At 44.0% G+C, this 23,807-nt stretch overlaps 1 protein-coding gene across 3 annotated transcripts in view; it reads right to left on the reverse strand.

The window, feature by feature from the left end:
• Positions 1-23,807, reverse strand: part of kif6 (kinesin family member 6) — a 445,971-nt gene that overhangs the window by 32,163 nt on the left and 390,001 nt on the right. For 2 of the 3 annotated variants that reach the window (XM_089120092.1, XM_089120091.1), the window contains exons 20-21: positions 12,451-12,522; positions 3,421-3,536 (exon numbers count right to left, since the gene is read on the reverse strand). In XM_089120092.1, coding sequence (XP_088976218.1) covers positions 3,421-3,536; positions 12,451-12,522 — 188 coding nt within the window. Of the gene's footprint in view, positions 1-3,420; positions 3,537-12,450; positions 12,523-23,807 lie in introns of those variants that run through there. The other variant, XR_016146642.1, reaches the window with a different exon arrangement.

Below are 23,807 nucleotides of genomic sequence, written 5' to 3' on the forward strand. Positions count from 1 at the left end.
CGGATTAACCACTGGACTGTCTACCTGCGTCTGATCTCCACTCATCTCTGACCTTAGTCCTGACATGCCTCATCTATATTGGTTGTCTCCTGATAATAACTTTCTCGGCTGTCTTGTCTGTCTTTTCCTATCTAGATTTGGTCGTTGAATGAACTGTTTCGACCCTCACCGGTCTGACTGACACTTCGCATCTGCCCTTCTTTGATTAGGCCATGTCTTTTGCCTTGAGTTTAAGTTATAGCATCTGCCTGCTTTTGGGTCCTTCCTTTCAGTAAATCTGAAATCACATCTGTGCTCTGTAAAGACCGGAACACACCAAGCCGATGGTCGGCCGTCTGGCAGTTTTTGTGCGTTGGCCAACTAAGTCTTCTTGGTGTGTTCCGCACGGTTTCGTGCCGTCGGCTAAAAATAGTCTTTGTCGGCTTTGTTTCGCCTGATTCGACATGTTGAATCGGCGTCGGGCCATTGGGGAAAGAGAGAACTCTGATTGGCTGGTCAGCTTAGTGAAAGAATAATGCACGAGAATAATAGCAAAACAGCGAGTAAAGAAGTCTAAACGGTAAAGATAGAAGGCTGGTCTTATATTACATTATCTTACCTGAGTGTTCCTTGGCGAACATTTTAATATTAACATGAGCGGAGCGGAATAAAGAAAGTGTTTAGCAGGAGGACTGATATTCAAAACGGAGGACTGATATTCAAAGCAACTCAAACATCCCCCTCACCATGAATGCTCTGGCAGCACAAGCCAACCATCTTTCGGGCTAACTCCAACAGATTCAGCTCGCCGATCAAAAACCTATGCTGCCACGCCTGCCAGTGCAAAATGTGATTGAGTTTAATGTCATTATAGCAGTTACACAATATCTTATGGAAAGATAAACTGCTTTTTTTCTGGACTAATATGAAGAACCTTCATGAGTAAGAGCAGCAATGTCTACCACTGGTTGTGCTTGGTTGCCTTACAGTGGAAAGAAACTGGCTTGAGCATAATTTTTTTGCATCTGTTTGTGTTGTCCACAGAAACCTGATCCAATTCAAGTGAAACCTTTCCACACAAGGTGTGGAAAGTTGTTGCCATCTGGTTTGCCTGCTGTTCACCATATCACTAGCTACGTTTCCACTGTCAGACCCAAAGCGGGCATGCTAGTGTGTGCCAGGGCCAGTCGCGTGTTTCCATTGTCACTTCCAGGGTTTGATCGGGCTTCGTCGGGGCATCCTTTGGGCCAACGGCCAGTGTTTTTTGGCCCGCCGATTACCTTGACCAATACCTTGGTCCAGCTAGGGCATGAGGAGTGTTTGTGAACAGAGGAGGAGTTTACCTGGTTTCATATATCCGCTATCATCAGCATTCAATCCTTTTAGCTCAAAATCCACTTTCAGGCCGCAGCGAGTGTTTGAAATAACTTCTGTTTGTGATTCGATGTCGATTCTAATCACCTTATAAGGCAGAATGCTAAGGCTTTAACGTGGTAAATACGACCGCTTCAAGAAATCATACAAATCAAATAGGCTATCACAATTGTATATTTATTGTATTTGTCAGCATGTCTTGTCTCTTTATACCGGACTGTGTGATATAAATATTTAGCTAAGTAAGTTTTTTTCAGGAGCTTCCTCTAGTTCTCTGACTGAAAATATAATGTATTGGGACCAGTGTTGTGCAAGTTACTTCCAAACTGTAATACATTAGGTATTACTTGTTACAGTTATTTAAAAGTAATTCTTTACCTTACAATATTACTGTCCCAGAATTGTAATGCGTTACATTACTCATGTATTACTTTTGAGTTACTTTCACCAAAATAACTAAGTAGAACTTAACTTTTGGGCTGTAATAATATGCAATATGAAACCGAAATCACGATTCGCCACATCCACGAACCTACAGAATCGCGACACACCTCTTCCAACTCCAGCGTTATTCTCCTTACCATCCATATCCAATGCTGCCTTATCTTTAAATTAGGCTATTAGTATTATTTGAAGTTAAAATTATAAAATACGTAGACTTACACCACCAAACTAGTTGAGGATAAATTATTTAAAATTGGGGAAGTCCAGCATTATGGACATGACATTTGAAGTCAAAACTTGAAATAAAAATTCTCAGAAAATTCATGTATTGAAACGTATATAGGCTACTTCCTTAAAGGACTCCAGACATTAGACAAATATCAGTCTATGTTTTATTTTTAATATTAGGGAAAAGACACACATTCATGCGTGACAAAAAAATAGGAGGCAAAATACATTTTTTGTAATTCTGTTAATTACACTGCGCAAATCAGATGAGGAAGGGTTGGCTCTCCAGTCTCCATAGAACTTAAAATATTCATTTTATTTTAGTTTTCGTGTTCGCATTTATGAGGAAAAAACAATGTTACAGACGCGACCGCTCTGAACTGGCACTAAAAGACTGCTTTAAAACTTTCACATAGTCTGTTGCCTTTAAGAAGTAAAAGCAGACAATACACTGTAATACAACTGTAATACAAGCCTCACTGAACATGTAACGAGTAAAATATTACTGAAAATTGATTATTAATGCCTTACACTACTGCGTTACAGCAAAAAGTAATATGTTACTGTAATGTATTACTTTTGTAATGCGTTACTCCCAACACTGATTGGGACTAGAGAGAGTGATAAAGCTCCTCAGGTCATTTTTTAGTGGAATTTTTTTGAAATTATTATAAAACACAAGTTGACAGTTCTCCGAGGTCTTAATAAGACAGCTGTGACATTCTTTGGTCAAATACTGTTCTGTGCTCATCTGTGCAGCCAACGACAGAACAATTTGCATGCTTTGCTCGAGCTTTTCGTATCGAGTAAGAAATGAAATTTAGCACAAGTTCTATCAGGAAGACTCAATCCGTGACGTCACGCATTACCTTCACATCTAACCAATCATGTTCTAATACTTGCATTGCAGTATAAAAAATCGGTACTAACACATGCCTGAGTTTGCAGAACAATTAACTATTAAAGTCAACTTGTGATGAGATTTTGCTCCCCTTCTTACATTAGAAGGGGAGCAAAATCTCAACGGCTTATTTACTGCAGAGAAAAGCTTACTAAAACAAAGTTACTGGGTTGTCACTTTTCACGTTTTCTGGGTTGGTAGAAGCACCAGGGACACGATTACAGCACTTAAAACGAAAAAGGTCAGATTTTCATGATATGTCTCCTTTAAATCTTTAAGTAACCAACAAAAATTGTGGTTGTTTTATCAAACTGTTTTATCATGTTCGTTTTGCAATCTCGCTAGTTTCCAGTGATTTCTGATTTGTTGTTTTGATAAAACTTCCATTTGTTGGTGAAATTATCGGTTTGTGTGACGTTGTTTCTTTCTCTTTAATACTTAAAACGTTTCCTTAGGTCTCTGTGTGTGTGTGATTATGAATAAATGAATAATACCTGTGCTGTTGAGCAGGTTGTGTCTGGCTCTGATGAAAGCCTGTATCTCGGCATCAGTCTGTTTATCTCCAGTTAAAGGAACAGAGGCAAATGAGAAGTCAGCTGAGGGCAAGGCTCTGCAACACAATCAACAAACTAAGACATGAGGTATTGTTAGGATGGGCTACATCGTTTCTCCATCATTTAGCACCAGTGGTGTAAAGTATGAGTAAATTTAACTTAGAGTATCACACACCGGACACGCAGTTTATGGCCAGCAGTATTGTTTTTTTTTTGTTCAATATTGTTACAATATTGACATTGTGAAATTAAGATAGTGTCTGTACTTTGTACTGTACAATTAAATACAGTCGTTGCTAAGTCTGCAGTCTGAACAATTTACATTAACTGAATAATTGAGAATCTGAATTGAGAATCCGAAAACATCAGCTGATTTCTGTAAATTAAATGTACACATATAAATGTTCATGACGGAGGCTTTCCTCATAGTGGGTTGCAGCGCGAATTCCCTTTAGAAAGGGAACTAAGCAGTTTATTTCAGCCTGTTCTCATCCCAAGGCGTCATATGCTGACACTTTTGCCAATGCGTATACATCCAACGCACATGGCACCCTTTAACGTCAATATGAGTTGCAGATATACAGTATATGGGCCAGAAGGTGCCTCCTAGTAGTATAACCCTAACCCAGACCTAAACCTATCCATACTCTGTGCGTGTTATATTGACGCTAAATGGTGCAATGTGCGTTGGATGTATAAGCTTTGGTAAAAGCGTCAGTATATGGGGATGAGAAATTGTTGTTTATTTCTGCTACAAAAGAAGTGATATCATCATCTACAGGTCATTGAAGGTACTATATCTGTTGAGTATTGATCTTTTCAAACTTTTCAACAAGCAGAGATGGGCACAAATACATCAAAAAGTATTTAATGACAAATACTTACTCAATGAGTATACATTTAATGAGTAATACTCATCGAATGTGTTTAAATAAAATACAAAATACTGGAATAAAAAGTTATTTGTTATTTGGAATACAAAAATACAGACAAAATTTACAGTCTTTTGAATATTATATTATTATATAATATTATATTATATTACAAAAAAACTAGTTGCTGCTGCTGTGAGGGTGTTTCTAATACGGTGGATGTGACAAAGTTTACATCTTTCTCTCTTCCGACTGCATTATCCATCTCTCTCTTTTTAAAATTATTTTTGAAAGTTGTGAAAACGCTGTTGTGGTGCTTTTCTTTTGCTATTTGAGCAAGTGGGAACACACAAATATATTTCATGTAGTGTCTCATTCACTGCTATAGAAGTTTACCCAACTAAAAAACCTTCCACTTCTGAGAAACCCGAAAATGTTAAAAGGGTCAATAGTATGATGTAGTGATGAAAGTTAATATATATGAGTCAAGTCACATTTATTTATATAGCGCTTTTCACAATACAGATTGTATCAAAGCAGCTTCACACTGATAACATGAAAGTAGCAAAACACAGATCAACAACATTGCTAAACACTAAATAATCCCAACTGAGCAAGCTCAAAGCAAGCCAACAGCAAGGCGACAGTGGCAAGGAACCAAACTCCATCAGATTGGATGGAGAAAAACCCTTGGGAGAACCCAGGCTCAGTCGGGGGCCAGTTCTCCTCTGGCTTACATTCATATTGTTTAAATATAAATATTAAATATAAATATTGTTTATGAATAAAACGGCGCCATAACATATATGAGACAAAATTATATATTTAAATACGTATTTTAGGTATTTTAAATACAAATTACAGTCTCTCAAAGTATTTAATTACAAATTAAATTTCATTTATTTTTGTTAAGGAAAACGTCTCGGTTACGTATGTAACCCTCGTTCCCTGAGTAGGGAACGGAGACGTTACGTCAGAAGTGACGGAGATTGGGGGTTTCGCATAGAAAGCCAATCCTCTTCGAGTATTTAAACACGAGCCAATGGCATGCAATGCCTTGGGGCTGCGGAAATTTGCATAGCGTACTCCGCCCTACTCCGTGAGTATAAAAGGAGGAAGTGAACGCAACCGCAGTATGTCTTCGCTGAGGAGCCAAGACTGAACTCGGCGTCTACCCAGCGATACAGCAGAAGTGGCAGGGAGACGTAACGTCTCCGTTCCCTACTCAGGGAACGAGGGTTACATACGTAACCGAGACGTTCCCTTTCGTAGTCACTTCGAGTTACGTCAGAAGTGACGGAGATTGGGGGTCTGTGCCATCACGCCATCTTCAAGCTGTCTTCCAGTGCCCTGCGAAAGTCTGGACCCCCGAGCCTTACCTCTTTTTTTTTTTTTGGGGATCCGACTTTGACACAGGATTACCAAGGTACACTGGGAAACATATCCCGGAAGGGAATGCTACCAGCTGCCTACCGAAGGGAGGACTTACGAATACACATATGGCCACATAGGAACACATATGGAACACTGGAGTACCAACCGCAGGTGGCTACTAATTTCAACTCCAGGGGTGGCAGATGGCTTGCCAAGGGAAGACACATGCTCAGAGAGGCTTACAGTGGATAATACACATGAGACGGTTACCATGGGGAACCGTGCGCATGGAGGCACCTAGCCAGCATCCAGAGCAACAGCAGTGGTGCCCGCATCGTCGGTGCTGGAGGACTCAAGACTTCAATGGAAGAACTGAGGAAATATCACACTTATCCAGTCTGGGGAGTGGAGTGGCGAGCAAGCGAAGACACCTGAGCGGATCCGGAACTGGCCGAAACGAGTACGTGAGAGGATACCGGCTCAATTCGCAGATTATAGAATCTGGCGAAGGTGTTGGGTGTCACCCAGCCTGCAGCTCTGCAGATGTCTGTTAGCGAGGCGCCGTGCGCTAAAGCCCAAGAGGAGGCTACACTCCGAGTGGAATGGGCCGTCACACCAAGGGGGCACGGAAGGCCTTGCTGCTGGTAAGACAAAGCGATGGCATCCACTATCCAGTGGGACAGCCGTTGCTTTGAGAGAGCCCTTCCCTTCTGGCTCCCTCCATGACAGACAAAGAGCTGGTCTGAGGTCCTGAAACACTGCGTTCTGTCGACATAGGTGCGGAGAGCACGTACCGGACAGAGCAGTGCCAAGGCTGGGTCTGCCTCCTCCAGGGGCAGCGCTTGCAGGTTCACCACCAGGTCCCGGAGGGGAGTGGTAGGAACCTTGGGCATATATCCAGGCCGGGGTCTCAGGAATACGTGAGAGTAAGCCGGCCCGAACTCCAGGCACACTTCGTCAACAGAGAGTGCGTGCAGGTCCCTACTCTCCTGATGGAGACCAATGCAATCAGGAGTGCTGTCACATAGGACAGGGCAAAAACTCTACCGACTGCAAAGGCTCCAGGGGAGGCCTCTGCAGAGCACCCAGGTCTACTGAGAGCTCCCTAGAGGGCAGGAGGGGAGGGAGGCGGATTTAGCCCCCTGATGACCAGGTCATGCTTCCCCTAGACTTACCCTTCACTGCATCATGAGACGCGGCAATGGCCGCGACATAAATCCAAAGGGTGGAGGGCGACAGCCTACGCTCCAACCCCTCTTGCAGGAAGGAAGCACGACTCCAATCGAACATCTCCGGGGGTCTTCTCAGCGAGAAGAACACCAATTGACGAAGAGGTTCCACTTCAACGCATAAAGGTGTCTCGTGGACGACGCTCTTGCGGAAGTGATGGTTGCCGTCACCGCAGGTGGCAGTCGAACTCAAACCTGCCTCGTCCCGTCCTGGAGCCACACGTGCAGCCTCCAAGATCGGGACGAGGGTGCCACAGAGTGCCCCGTCTCTGAGAGAGTAGGTCCGGTCTCAGAGGAATAGGCCAAGGAGGTGCTGTCGCGAGGAGCATGAGTTCGGAGAACCACGTCTTGGTGGGCCAGTAGGGGGCTACCAGCAAGACTTGCTCCTCGTCCTCCTTGATCTTGCACAACACCCGTGCAAGGAGGCTCACTGGGGGAACGCACACTTGCGTGGGCCCCGTGGCCAGCTGTGCGCCAGCGCATCCGAGCCAAGAGAGCTGCGGGTCAGAGAATAAACTGGGCGCAGTGGGGCGAGTCCCGAGAGGCGAACAGGTCTATCTGTGCCTCCCCGAACTGGTCCCAATCAGCTGGACCGACTGGGGATGGTGTCGCCATTCGCCGGAGATGGGACGGGCCCGGGACAGCTCGACGGCTGCCCGGTTCCGGTCTCCAGGAATGTAAACTGCACGAAGGGACCTCAGGTGCTTCTGACTCCATATCAAGAGGTGGCGGGCGAGCTGCGACAACCGGCGCGAGCGTAGACCCCCCCTGGTGGTTGATGTACGCTACTGCCGTAGTGTTGTCTGAGCGGACAAGCACATGCTGGCCCTTGAGCACGCTCGGAAGCGGTGCCGGGCGAGCCGTACTGCCAACAGCTCGAGGCAATTGATGTGCATGAGGCGCTGGGCTCCTGTCCAGGAACCGGCGGCTGCATGCCCATTGCACATGGCACCCCAACCCGTGGTAGACGCATCCGTGGAGACAACGAGATGCCTGGAAACTCGCTGAATAGGGACCCCTGTCCGTAAAAAGCAGAGGTTCGACCACGGGAAGAAGGTTCGGCGGCACGTCGGAGTCACTGGAACTCGGAGCGAGCCGCGATGCCATGCCCACCTCGGGACTCGATCGCGAAGCCACAGCTGAAGCGGTCTCATATGAAGCAAACCGAGCGGCGTACCGCGGATGCCATATGCCCCAGGAGCCTCTGAAATAGTTTCAGTGGAACCGCACTCTTGCCCTCGAACTGTCGACGACAAGCCAGCAGTGAGTGCGCGCGCTCGTCGTGAGCTGCGCGGACATGGCGACCGAGTCTATCTCCATGCCGAGAAAAGAGATCCTCTGCATGGGGCAAAGTTTGCTCTTTTCCCGGTTGACCCGAAGGCCCAGACGGGCTAGGTGCCGCAGCACCAGGTCTCTGTGTTCGCAAACCTGAGCTCGAGAGTGTGCTAGTATCAGCCAGTCGTCGAGATAGTTCAGGATGCGAACCCCGTGTTCGCGAACGGGAACAAGGGCTGCCTCGACGATCTTCGTGAAGACGCGAGGGGACAGAGCTAACCCGAATGGGAGAACGGCGTACTGGTATGCCTGGCCCTCGAAGGCAAACCGAAGAAACGGTCTGTGTCGAGGGAGAATGGAGACATGGAAGTACGCATCCTTCAGGTCGATCGCTGCAAACCAATCCTGATACCGAACACATTCGAAAATGCGTTTGGCCGTGAGCATTTTGAACGGTAGTCGATGGAGAGAACGGTTCAAAATGCGCAGGTCCAGGATCGGTCGTAACCCACCGGTCTTTTTTGGGGACAATGAAGTAGGGGCTGTAAGCCCGGACCTCACCTCGGCTGGAGGGACCGTCTCGATTGCACCCTTCGCCAGCAGGGTCGCAATCTCCGCTCTCAAGACTGGGGCATTGCCACCAACCATCGTGGAGCGAACTCCCCTGAAGCGGGGAAGAGACCGTGCGAACTGAATCGCGTAGCCGAATCTGATCGTTCTGATGACCCAGTGGGATACCCGGGAAGCGCTAGCTAGGCTTCCAGGAAGTGAGCCAACGGGGTCATGCGAACCACAGACGTCCCCCCGGAGGGGCAGCGAGGCGGGTCGACCGGCATGCGTGCAGGAGTTACCCCGTCCGGATGCACCGTCGAAACCCGCTCCCCGACAGAAGAGACCAGGGAAGGCAGAGCGTTCCACGGGGGTCTGTTCTGCCGGGGGTCTGGCGACAGAGGGGGAAGGGATTGGCGTAGCCCGGGGACGACACACGCACCCTTCTGCGCCCTCCGAGACAGAGAGGAATGAACGGGGCGACGCACTGGACGTCGTGCGCGCTCATTCCAGTCTGTGTGCTCAATGACAGTGTCAGCTTTTCCTCAACCAGCTCAGGGAGCTAGCTACAGTAGAACAAAAGATTCTCCACCGGCCCTCCACCGGGGAAGGAGGGGCCCTGCCACCGCCTCCTGAGAAAAACCATGACACTATCACTGAGCGGCCCGCCTCAGGAACATCGCTTCGCCTGGCGTTTAGCGGGGCACACGGCCTGAGGGGGGGGGGGGGGGGGGCGCTTACCTGTGGCCTCCTCCGCGACGCGAACCGGCTGAAGGCTGCTGCTGGGGCCGCGTGGGAGGGAAGGGAGCCGCAGGGGGGCGTCCTCGGCGGCGAGCTGGCGGAGGCGTCCGAGCCGACGGCTGGTTGGAGGCAGCAGCTGGCCGTCGGGGCAGAGAAACCGCCTTCGTCTGCTCCTAGGCGGTCGAGAAGTGCTGGGCAAAGTCCTGGACCGCACCGCCGAACATATGATGCTCCTGGACCACAGCGGTGGGCATCACCTGACCAAGGGAGCGAGCGACCGCCTCCGTGACCCGTTTAAGGACAAGGTAGGCGGCAGGCTCGCAGCTCGCTTGGTCCGTCACCTCCTCGTGCACATTCCTGAGCAGCTAGCTTTGTAGGTGCTCATCATATGCAGGGCGGAGGCTGCCTGTCCCGCCGTTCTACAGAATCGCGCCGCCATAGACGACGAGAACCCATAGGCTTTGGAGGGGCATCTGAGAGCAACCGCCGGTTGACCGGGGGAGCCCCAGCGTACCCACAGACAGCCGCATTGCCGAGGGGAGGAAGGGCGGGGAACTAAAGCACGCCTTTTTTTTTTTTTTAAATTATTTATTTATTTATTTTCTTAGTGCGTGTCAGTTCCGCATGCAACTCGGGGAAAAAAGGAAATTGGGGTTGGCCGTGGCCGTAAGGCGGCAGCGTTACCCAAAAACCAATTATTCAGCCGCGAGAGATCGGGATGGGGCGGAGTTCCACCCCCCCGATGCTCACGGACGCCCGAGATAGCACGGCCATCATCGCGGGATCAGACACGGCGGCGCTGACGCTCCCGAGGGAGGCAACGCGGCCGTATCCTCACTTCCCGAGGAGTCAAGCCCGCCTAGTGATGCTGTGATCGACATCGCATCATCATCTGGAGCACTGCCCGAAGCAGCCGGTGCCACCGAAGAAGCAACCGACTGAATCGAACTAACGCTCGCTGGCTCTCGCACTGAGGCGGGAGGTGTGGCCCGAGGAATCGTCGGGGCTTTGTCCCACACCATCACCGTAAAATCACCAGGTCCCCGGGTCGACGGGCCCCCTATGGAGGAAACCGATCGAGCGGGGGGGACCGGGACTCTCACTCAAGTGAGATCATTGAGTCTCGACCTCAGTGTAGAGATGGTCATGTTCCCACAGAAGGAACATGAGTCATCCACGAACGCTGCTGCTGCATGCTGAAATGCCCAGGCATACAAAGCAGCGATCGTGACCATCAGATGACGACAGAAATCAACCACACCCAGAAGAACACGGGCGAACCGTCTTTAAAAAGACGTGCGCGTGCAGCTCTTTCAATGAGAGGAGGAAATTCACTCTTTCAGCGCTGAAGCGACCAGGGAGAAGCGCAAAGTCTGGCAGACCACTGCTCAGATCGCAGGCGATGCAGAATCTCGCTGGGTACCGCCGTCACACCAACACTGAAGAGGACGCTCGTCTTGAAGAGTCTTGAACAGTGCTTTCAGGAGTGAAGAGGTTCTCTTGGCTCCGAAGCGAAAACATACTGCGGTTGCGTTCACTTCCTCCTTTTATACTCACGGAGTAGGGCGGAGTACGCTATGCAAATTTCCGCAGCCCCAAGGCATTGCATGCCATTGGCTCGTGTTTAAATACTCGAAGAGGATTGGCTTTCTATGCGAAACCCCCAATCTCCGTCACTTCTGACGTAACTCGAAGTGACTACGAAAGGGAACACAAACTACAAAATACCCAAAAGTAATTAAATGCGTATTTCAAATACATGTAATTAAAGAGACACTCCACCCATTTACATTAAGCTTTCCATTGTTAGAAACCCAGTCATACTATTGAATGGTTGTGGAACACTCCCTCATTTTCTACTGAGACGAGAGAAATTCGCTATTTACCTTTTTCATTTCCTCCAACAATGACGTAAAAATTGTCATTTTACGTCATTGTAGGAAGTGTGTGGGGGGGGGATTTCTGTAAAGACTAGAAGCTCTAGTTCCCACCCTTTCAAACCCACCCATAGGTGGTTAGACCTAAAGCGCTAACAGACCTTATCACAGATCAGTGCCAGTGCGTGTGATTTCACCGGCAGAAACTTTTTGAAAATAAGGGCGAAGGTACTGAATATGCAGACGGATGCATTATGGAGGATTGGGATTACACACAGTGTCAGCCATCTTTTGTTTTTGGAACCTTAGCTAGCAGGCTCTTGTTCTGTGGAGAAAGCTGAGTAGTAACTTTAGGGGTTACCATCCTCTTTTTCCGGACATGTCCAGCCGTCGATGTCCGGGATTCGGCTTTTGCTTTTTGCAGTCGCCATTCATTGTTTACATGTAGAGCTTTTGTTTCAATCTAACTGAATTCATTCTGATTGGTGAATCTGAATGTAGTGTTTACATGAACGCTAAACAAGTGATTGGTTGATGTGCGTTTTAACATTGCTAAGAAAATTCCCACTCCTCCATGAGAGATACGAGACCGGTGCGTCTCACAGGTGTCGCTCATCAGTAATCACGCCACCGGCCTTGTGTCGTTCTCCTGCGGCCCTCACTTGTCCTGCTCGCCACAGTAAACAAAATAAATGGAGACTGTAGAACGCAAAAGCCGAATCCTGGACATTTTTCGGCGATCTAGAAAGACATTTTCGGGGAGACTCATCATGGAGAATCACTAGTAGCCTAGACTTGTTGTTTAACTACTGCACTCTGTTACCGGTAGGCGTGGCCTCCTAGGGCCAAATGCAAAAATAATTTCACATTTCTTCTACATAAATGACCCATTTTAAACACACAATCATTTTTCCAGAGGTGGAGTATCCCATTAAAATACTGCCCATCTATGTCAACAAGACTACTTGATGCAAATCTGAGAGCATTAGCAGGTACTTGCTGGTTTGCAGGTTTACTTAACTTTTATTTGTTATGCAGAATCATTTCTCTTACCTCTCTCTCATATCTCTTTTCGTTTGACTTCTCTCCTGAGGATCAGGGCCATCACCTTTTGGATTATTGTTCCTGAATGAAAAGAACCCTTGGTAAATGCAAAAAATATTATTGATCACAATAATAAAGAAAAAAAAAAAACTATTGGTCAAGGTATGTTTGCAAAGAAAAAAATCTTCTTATTCAAATTGCTTTGTAAAATTAGGCTGAAGCAACATTATTTTCGAGCATTTTGTCACAAATTAAATTTATTGGCACGGTGGCTCAGTGAGTAGCGTTGTCAAGTTCCCCGGTTCGAACACTGACTGAGCCCCAATTCTTTAGCTTCTGTGGATTTTGCATGTTCTCCCTGAATCAGCATGGGTTTTCCTCACAATCCAAAAAAAAAAAAAACCTTGCAATATAGGTTAATTGGAAACACTTAATTGTCCCAAACCATGTAATGGGGAGGGTTGAGGAAAGACCTGGTGACTTACCCTGGAAAAATCATCGCCAAGAAAATCCATGGGCCGTCTCTCGTGTATGGCAAGAGATGGCCCATAGAATCACCAATAGTCAGATACGACTGAAATTGTTAATTCATTAATTAGACACTGCGATACCATCGCTTTGGGAACACCTCAGTATGACGAATGTCTGAAGCCTTTATACCATTACACCAATTTGATTGGCCAGTAGGGCTTAGCACCACCCCGAGAATATGTCACGTATGTTTTATACCGTGCGACAGGTTCATCGCAGGAGGAGAGACTCTCTACAGGTGCATGCGAGTGTGGCACGGACCCTGTCATTTTCTTTTTGACAATGACGTGCTGTCTACAGTGGCCTCTGATTCTGAGCTTATATAGGCGATTTGTGTAGCTCTCTCCCTCTGAGCGAAACACACTTCTCCCTCATACAATAGGTTGTTAGAGGTGGTTAATCTTGCTGTAGACAAGCTGGGGCTAGAATGGGACAGCGAGGCTGCTCAAACTCTGGCCCGCTCTGGTTCTCCATGTCTCCTCCGTCACCTCTGTAGGTTCCTAAGGTTGTGTCAACCTTTTTTCGTTCCCAGCAAGTGGTCTTGGAGGCTTTTTCCCCTCCTGACTCTGAGACTGCAGTGATAGTCAGTGAGGGCGTTGAGGATCTATGTCGACCACTCAGGCCAGTGGCGTAGATCGGATAAATTGTTTGTGTGTTTTGGTGGTAAAAACAAATAAAGAATGTCTCATTGGGTGATCGAGGCTATCTCAGCGGCTTATGAGGCGTATGGTTTGGCTTAGCCTCTAGGTGTGTGTAATCGTTCCACCAGATAAAAGGCTTCTTCTCAGGTTCTTTTGGAGGATATTTGTGTTGCGGCAGAATGTCATCTCCAAACACCTTTATCAAGTTCTAAGGTCTCCCAGGTCTTATCTGTTTGAGTGTACTCTATCCTCGGTCTTACAGCTATTCTCAGGTACGTAAAAAGTGTTATGGTATATCATTCCCATATCGCAGTGTAAAGAGAACCTATGAAAGGGAACATTTCGGTTATGTATGTAACCTTAGTTCCCTGTGTAGGGAACGAGACACTGCGATCCCGGCCTTCCTATACATTTCGATTAGTGCATCCTTCGCCATGAAAATCTGATGAAATAGCTCACAGCACACTGATATGAAGCATACGTGATGTCAGGGCCGTGCACAGACATTTTGAGGGGCAGTGGCCTTAGCCAAAAAAAGGGGCACTAAGGGGGTGGTTGCTTGTTAACACAAATTATTCAGTTATTGTTACAGTTTTACATTTTTACATTATTGTTACAGTATTTTCCTTTTACAGCAAAAAAGGATGGGGGAGGGTGTACTTAGGCTATTATTTGTATTAGATCGAGAGAGTACAATAATTTGATTAGACAAGCAGCTAATTCAACACTGTAAAAATATTTTCAAGATTTGTTATCACAACATATTTTATTTTGTCAAATCAACTTTATAATAATTTATTTAGTTGAGATATTATTATTTTGAGTTTATGATGGTTAAATTAATCTCCTTCATTGTATTAACTCACTTTTTCCAGTTCAATCAACTTAAAATTTTAAGGCAACCCAGGTTACTTACTTTTTTAAGTGAAACCAACAATATTTTTTTACAGTGTAGTAATCACAACATCTTTTCTTTTGTCAAATCAACTTAAATAATTTATTTAGTTTAGATAACATATAATTTTGAGTTTCTGATGGTTAAATTAATCTCCTTCATTGCATTAACTCACTGTTTCCAGTTCAATGAACTTAAAATTTTAAGGCAACCAGGTTAGTATACTTTTTTAAGTTAAACCATCAATATTTTTTTACAGTGTAAGAACGTGGATATGTTGTACAAGTTGTTAGCACTAGTAGAAGACCAAGAGCAAAACATTACCGACATAAATGCACAAAAACAAACAAAAAATAATGAATAATTTCGCAGATTCAACCACTGTCTATTATGGAAGCTTGTTTCCGCCACTGAATAAAAATAAATAAATAAATAATTACGACTTTTTATCTCAAAATTGTGAGATATGAAGTCAGAACTGTGAGAAATAAAGTCAGAATTGCGTGATATAAAGCCAGAATTGCGAGATATAAAGTCAGAATTGCGTGATATAAAGTCAGAATTGCGTGATATAAAGTCAGAATTGCGTGTTATAAAGTCGCAATTCCAAGAGAGAAAAAAACAGAATTGCGACTTTTTTTCTCACAATTGCTATTTTTCATCTTGCAATTCTGACTTTATAACACATAATTGCGAGTTTATATGTCGAATTTCTTACATCTTTTCACAGAATTGTAAGATATATACTCGCAATTAACCACGTGCGCTACTTCACTCAATGAGCAATATTTTCTAATGTCAGTACTAAGAACAGTCTCTTTTAATTACTTATTGTAGACGTTATATGTGAACATATGCTACTATTGTGTAGGACACAGTAATTTAAATTTGAGACTGTTCAACTAAATATTATTTTGTTCAAATTATAAATGTAATTTTTTTAGCCATGTTCTACTGATCTAAACCAATTGCATGAAAATTTCTTGTTTAAAATTGGTATATATATATATATATATATATATATAGTATATACTGTATATATACCAGTTGTAAACAAGAAACAGTAAAATAATAAGTAAATATAGCTGCAAGCAGCCATTACCGGGGCCAAGCGCAAGAAGCGGCAACATATGCCAAAATGGCAAGGAGTGGCAGACCAACTGCAGCAAGGAGCAATTAAGGGCATTTTGAGAGAACTTTGGGCAAATGGCTAAGAAAATCACATAAACATTAACTTATAAGATGATTTAATGGGTTATCACTTTCGAACAATAGGTGGCGCAGTTACAAAATAGATGTGATGTGGTCAGAGTGAGGTGACAATGACACATGCAAAGTTTGGTGTCAAAATGTGAAGGCATTGCAGAGATAAAGCCGAAATAGTCATTTTGGCAGCATGCCTCAAATTTGATGCTGTGGTATACGAAAACGATTTTGTCTTTCGTCACGCAATCCATAACTTTTATTTGGCACTGTCTGCAGATGATACGATTCAATTTTCGTGAAAATCGGACAAACGGTCTAGGAGGAGTTCGAAAAAGAAGGTTTTTCAAAGAAATAAAGATGGCGGACAGGAAGTTTAGCTGATTATGCAAAACCTGACATCTATGTTTTCGGCATAACCCAAGGAATCTATTAAGATCAGTTTCATTGCAATAGGCAAATTTGTTCAAAAGTTATTAGCGTTCTCAGAAATTAATTATAAATTTTGACCAACAGGTGGCGCTGTCTCAAAATCTTTTGAGTACCTTCAGGGCATGCTGCTTATGGCACACACTGAGTTTCGTAATGTTAGACCAAAGCATTTGTTTAGTATAGCATTGTATTTCACAAAACTGTATTGAAGTCAATGGGAATTTCACGTTTTGTTCTATTATAGCGCCACCAAGAGGCTCAGTCCCACAATTTTTTTTATGTGTCCTCAGAGTGACCCCATACATATGTGTGTCAATTTTGGTGCAAATATCTCAATTTACTTCAGAGTTATAAACATTTATATGAAAAAACACGTAAAAAATGACTGACACATGACTTTGTTTGAATTTTACTACCCCTTACTATCAATATTTACGCATTTGGGCATTAGCGAATAGTTAACAAGCTATGATTCCGTGTTTCTGGCGGTGGTTTCGTCTCGATCGGAACAGCGGTTTTGAAGATATCGCCAAGTGTTTTTTTCACGCTAAATCGCTACGCTACGCCATCCGTGAGACGAAACCCGACATATTTGGTATCGTTGGACTCGGCAACGATTCAGGACCTCAAAAATATGACTCCCGTGAAAATAAGTGTACCACACCCAAAGTTATAAGCGTTTGAATAAAACAATTCACCACTAGGTGGCGCTGTTTCGAAACTTCTCAGGCTCCTTCAGGGCATCGTACTGATGACCCATACCGAGTTTCGTAACAATTCGTTCATGCGTTCAAAAAATACAGCATTTTAGCACATAATTCAAAATGGCCGACAGCCAAAATGGCCGATCTGGGAAAATTGCATATCAGTCGACTCGGCATGACGCCCTGAATCTAACGAGATGAAGTTTATGATTTTTGGACAAACCGTTCAGAAGTTACGAGCAAAAATAGCCATTTTTCATATCTCCGGACCACTAGGTGGCGCTGCGCCGAAACGCTGCACGTAGCCTCAGGTCATGCTTGTGATGACACGTACCAAGTTTGGTCTGAATAGGATGAAGCGTTGCGGAGATACAGCCTCACGTCTGTTTTTGCAAGCGCTACGTAAAATTAGTTTGCGCGTTTATCGAAAACGGTTCTTCGAATCATCTTGAATTCCATAACTTTTTGTCAGCACTGCCTGGAGATGATCCGGTGCGATTTTGGTGAAAATCGGACAAACCGTCTAGGACGAGTTCGCAAAAGTAGGTTTTTTGGAAAATTCAAAATGGCGGCCGTTTTTTTATGACGGAACATGACGTCATAGGGTGCGATCGAATCGGCATGAGCTCAGGAACAAGAGGAAAAAAGAATTTTGTTGATAGGCCTTACGGTTCAAAAGTTATTAGCATAATAAAAGTGAAACTTTGGACAGTTGGTGGCGCTAGAGGGAATGAGTTAGAGACACCAAAATTGGTGTATTTAAAGTTGGGACTGTCCTCTATCAGAATGTCAAACCAAAACAACTTTCCCGCAAACCGGTCTATGGGCTGCCATAGACGCCCAGTCGGAAGAAGAATAATAATAATAAATATAGCTGCAAGCAGCCATTACCGGGGCCAAGCGCAAAAAGCGGCAACATATGCCAAAATGGCAAGGAGTGGCAGACCAACTGCAGCAAGGAGCAATTAAGGGCATTTTGAGATAACTTTGGGCAAATGGCTAAGAAAATCACATAAACATTAACTTATGAGACGATTTAATGGGTTATCACTTTCTAACAATAGGTGGCGCAGTTACGAAATAGATGTGATGTGGTCAGAGTGAGGTGACAATGACACATGCAAAGTTTGGTGTCAAAATGTGAAGGCATTGCAGAGATAAAGCCTAAATAGTAATTTTGGCAGCATGCCTAAACTTTGATGCTGTGGTATACAAAAACGGTTTTGTCTATCATCGTGCAATTCATAACTTTTAGTCGGCACGGTCTGGAGATGATACGATTCAATTTTCGTGAAAATCGGACAAACGGTCTAGGAGGAGTTCGAAAAACAAGGTTTTTCAAAGAAATAAAGATGGCGGACAGGAAGTTTGGCTGATTATGGCAAACCTGATATCTATGTTTTCGGCATAACCCAAGGAATCTATTTAGATCAGTTTCATTGCAATAGGCAAATTTATTCAAAAGTTATTAGCGTTCTCAGAAATTAATTATAACTTTTGACCAACAGGTGGCGCTGTCTCAAAATCTTTTGAGTACCTTCAGGGCATGCTGCTTATGGCACACACTGAGTTTCGTAATGTTATACCAAAGCATTTGTTTAGTATAGCATTGTATTTCACAAAACTGTATTGAAGTCAATGGGAATTTCACGTTTTGTTCTATTATAGCGCCACCAAGAGGCTCAGTCCCACAATTTTTTGTGTGTGTCCTCAGAGTGACCCCATACATATGTGTGTCAATTTTGGTGAAAATATCTCAATTCGCTTCCGAGTTATAAACATTTATATGAAAAAACACGTAAAAAATGACTGACACATGACTTTGTTTGAATTTTACTACCCCTTACTATCAATATTTTCGCATTTGGGCATTTACATTTAGTTAACAAGCTATGATTCCGTGTTTCTGACGATGGTTTCGTCTCGATCGGAACAACGGTTTTGAAGATATCGCCACGTGTTTTTTTCGCGCTAAATCGCTATGCTACGCCATCCGTGAGACGAAACCCGACATATTTGGTATCGTTGGACTCGGAAACGATTCAGGACCTCAGAAAGATGACTCCCGTGAAAATAAGTGTACCACACCCAAAGTTATAAGCGTTTGAAAAAAAAAATTCACCACTAGGTGGCGCTGTTTCGAAACTTCTCAGGCTTCTTCAGGGCATCGTACTGATGACCCATACCGAGTTTCGTAACAATTCGTTCATGCGTTCAAAAAATACAGCATTTTAGCACATAATTCAAAATGGCCGACAGCCAAAATGGCCGATCTGGGAAAATTGGATATCGGTCGACTCGGCATGATGCCCTGAATCTAACGAGATGAAGTTTATGATTTTTGGACAAACCGTTCAGAAGTTACGAGCAAAAATAGCCATTTTTCATATCTCCGGACCACTAGGTGGCGCTGCGCCGAAACGCAGCACGTAGCCTCAGGTCATGCTTGTGATGACACGTACAAAGTTTGGTCTGAAAACGAGTAAGCGTTGCGGAGATACAGCCTCACGTCTGTTTTTGCAAGCGCTACGTAAAATTAGTTTGCGCGCTTATCGAAAACGGTTATTCGAATCATCTTGAATTCCATAACTTTTTGTCAGCACTGCCTGGAGATGATCCAGTGCGATTTTGGTGAAAATCGGACAAACCGTCTAGGACGAGTTCGCAAAAGTAGGTTTTTTGGAAAATTCAAAATGGCGGCCGTTTTTTTATGACGGAAAATGACGTCATAGGGTGCGATCGAATCGGCATGAGCTCAGGAACAATAGGAAAAAAGAATTTTGTTGATAGGCCTTACGGTTCAAAAGTTATTAGCATAATAAAAGTGAAACTTTGGACAGTTGGTGGCGCTAGAGGGAATGAGTTAGAGACACCAAAATTGGTGTATTTAAAGTTGGGACAGTCCTCTATCAGAATGTCAAACCAAAACAACTTTCCCGCAAACCGGTCTATGGGCTGCCATAGACGCCCAGTCGGAAGAAGAATAATAATAATAATAATAAGAACCGGCACAGATACAATAGGTGCCTCCGCACCTTCGGTGCTTGGCCCCTAATAATAAGAACCGGCACAGATACAATAGGTGCCTCCGCACCTTCGGTGCTTGGCCCCTAAATATAGCTGCAAGCAGCCATTACCGGGGCCAAGCGCAAGAAGCGGCAACATATGCCAAAATGGCAAGGAGTGGCCGACCAACTGCAGCAAGGAGCAATTAAGGGCATTTTGAGAGAACTTTGGGCAAATGGCTAAGAAAATCACATAAACATTAACTTATAAGATGATTTAATGGGTTATCACTTTCGAACAATAGGTGGCGCAGTTACGAAATAGATGTGATGTGGTCAGAGTGAGGTGACAATGACACATGCAAAGTTTGGTGTCAAAATGTGAAGGCATTGCAGAGATAAAGCCTAAATAGTCATTTTGGCAGCATGCCTAAACTTTGATGCTGTGGTATACGAAAACCGTTTTGTCTATCATCGTGCAATTCATAACTTTTAGTCGGGACGGTCTGGAGATGATACGATTCAATTTTTGTGAAAATCGGACAAACCGTCTAGGAGGAGTTCGAAAAAGAAGGTTTTTCAAAGAAATAAAGATGGCGGACAGGAAGTTTGTCTGATTATGCAAAACCTGATATCTATGTTTTTTGGCATAATCCAAGGAATCTATTAAGATCAGTTTCATTGCAATAGGCAAATTTATTCAAAAGTTATTAGCGTTCTCAGAAATTAATTATAACTTTTGACCAACAGGTGGCGCTGTCTCAAAATCTTTTGAGTACCTTCAGGGCATGCTGCTTATGGCACACACTGAGTTTTGTAATATTACACCAATGCATTTGTTTAGTATAGCATTTTATTTCACAAAACTCTATTGAAGTCAATGGGAATTTCACATTTTGTTCTATTATAGCGCCACCAAGAGGCTCAGTCCCACAATTTTTTTTATGTGTCCTCAGAGTGACCCCATACATATGTGTGTCAATTTTGGTGCAAATATCTCAATTTACTTCCGAGTTATAAACATTTATATGAAAAAACACGTAAAAAATGACTGACACATGACTTTGTTTGAATTTTACTACCGCTTACTATCAATATTTACGCATTTGGGCATTAGTGTATAGTTAACAAGCTATGATTCCGTGTTTCTGGCGGTGGTTTCGTCTCGATCGGAACAGCGGTTTTGAAGATATCGCCAAGTGTTTTTTTCGCGCTAAATCGCTACGCTACGCCATCCGTGAGACGAAACCCGACATGTTTGGTATCGTTGGACTCGGCAACGATTCAGGACCTCAAAAATATGACTCCCGTGAAAATAAGTGTACCACACCCAAAGTTATAAGCGTTTGAAAAAAACAATTCACCACTAGGTGGCGCTGTTTCGAAACTTCTCAGGCTTCTTCAGAGCATCATACTGATGACCCATACCGAGTTTCGTAACAATTCGTTCATGCTTTCAAAAAATACAGCATTTTAGCACATAATTCAAAATGGCCGACAGCCAAAATGGCCGATCTGGGAAAATTGGATATCAGTCGACTCGGCATGACGCCCTGAATCTAACGAGACGAAGTTTATGATTTTTGGACAAACCGTTCAGAAGTTACGAGCAAAAATAGCCATTTTTCATATCTCCGGACCACTAGGTGGCGCTGCGCCGAAACGCAGCACGTAGCCTCAGGTCATGCTTGTGATGACACGTACAAAGTTTGGTCTGAAAACGAGTAAGCGTTGCGGAGATACAGCCTCACGTCTGTTTTCGCAAGCGCTACGTAAAATTAGTTTGCGCGCTTATCGAAAACGGTTATTCGAATCATCATGAATTCCATAACTTTTTGTCAGCACTGCCTGGAGATGATCCGGTGCGATTTTGGTGAAAATCGGACAAACCGTCTAGGACGAGTTCGCAAAAGTAGGTTTTTTGGAAAATTCAAAGTGGCGGCCGTTTTTTTATGACGGAAAATGACGGCATTGGGTGCGATCGAATCGGCATGAGCTCAGGAACAAGAGGAAAAAAGAATTTTGTTGATAGGCCTTACGGTTCAAAAGTTATTAGCATAATAAAAGTGCAAGTTTGGACAGTTGGTGGCGCTAGAGGGAATGAGTTAGAGACACCAAAATTGGTGTATTTAAAGTTGGGACTGTCCTCTATCAGAATGTCAAACCAAAACAACTTTCCCGCAAACCGGTCTATGGGCTGCCATAGACGCCCAGTCGGAAGAATAATAATAATAAATATAGCTGCAAGCAGCCATTACCGGGGCCAAGCGCAAGAAGCGGCAACATATGCCAAAATGGCAAGGAGTGGCAGACCAACTGCAGCAAGGAGCAATTAAGGGCATTTTGAGAGAACTTTGGGCAAATGGCTGAGAAAATCACATAAACATTAACTTATAAGATGATTTAATGGGTTATCACTTTCGAACAATAGGTGGCGCAGTTACGAAATAGATGTGATGTGGTCAGAGTGAGGTGACAATGACACATGCAAAGTTTGGTGTCAAAATGTGAAGTCATTGCAGAGATAAAGCCTAAATAGTAATTTTGGCAGCATGCCTAAATTTTGATGCTGTGGTATACAAAAACGGTTTTGTCTATCATCGTGCAATTCATAACTTTTAGTCGGCACGGTCTGGAGATGATACTATTCAATTTTCGTGAAAATCGAACAAACGGTCTAGGAGGAGTTCGAAAAAGAAGGTTTTTCAAAGAAATAAAGATGGCGAACAGGATTTTTGTCTGATTATGGAAAACCTGATATCTATGTTTTCGGCATAACCAAAGGAATCTATTAAGATCAGTTTCATTGCAATAGGCAAATTTATTCAAAAGTTATTAGCGTTCTCAGAAATTAATTATAACTTTTGACCAACAGGTGGCGCTGTCTCAAAATCTTTTGAGTACCTTCAGGGCATGCTGCTTATGGCACACACTGAGTTTTGTAATATTACACCAATGCATTTGTTTAGTATAGCATTTTATTTCACAAAACTGTATTGAAGTCAATGGGAATTTCACGTTTTGTTCTATTATAGCGCCACCAAGAGGCTCAGTCCCACAATTTTTTTTATGTGTCCTCAGAGTGACCCCATACATATGTGTGTCAATTTTGGTGCAAATATCTCAATTTACTTCCGAGTTATAAACATTTATATGAAAGAACACGTAAAAAATGACTGACACATGACTTTGTTTGAATTTTACTACCCCTTACTATCAATATTTACGCATTTGGGCATTAGCGTATAGTTAACAAGCTATGATTCCGTGTTTCTGGCGGTGGTTTCGTCTCGATCGGAACAGCGGTTTTGAAGATATCGCCAAGTGTTTTTTTCGCGCTAAATCGCTACGCTACGCCATCCGTGAGACGAAACCCGACATATTTGGTATCGTTGGACTCGGCAACGATTCAGGACCTCAAAAATATGACTCCCGTGAAAATAAGTGTACCACACCCAAAGTTATAAGCGTTTGAATAAAACAATTCACCTTTAGGTGGCGCTGTTTCGAAACTTCTCAGGCTCCTTCAGGGCATCGTACTGATGAACCATAACGAGTTTCGTAACAATTCGTTCATGCGTTCAAAAAATACAGCATTTTAGCACATAATTCAAAATGGCCGACAGCCAAAATGGCCGATCTGGGAAAATTGGATATCGGTCGACTCGGCATGACGCCCTGAATCTAACGAGACCAAGTTTTTGATTTTTGGAGAAACCGTTCAGAAGTTACGAGCAAAAATAGCCATTTTTCATATCTCCGGACCACTAGGTGGCGCTGCGCCGAAACGCAGCACGTAGCCTCAGGTCATGCTTGTGATAACACATACCAAGTTTGGTGTGAAAACGAGTAAGCGTTGCGGAGATACAACCTCACGTCTGTTTTCGCAAGTGCTACGTAAATTTTGTTTACGCGTTTATCGAAAACGGTTATTCGAATCATCTTGAATTCCATA

Source organism: Pimephales promelas, chromosome 15 (genome assembly GCF_988280905.1).
Source record: "Pimephales promelas chromosome 15, fPimPro1.hap1.1, whole genome shotgun sequence".
Classification (NCBI taxonomy): domain Eukaryota; kingdom Metazoa; phylum Chordata; class Actinopteri; order Cypriniformes; family Leuciscidae; genus Pimephales; species Pimephales promelas.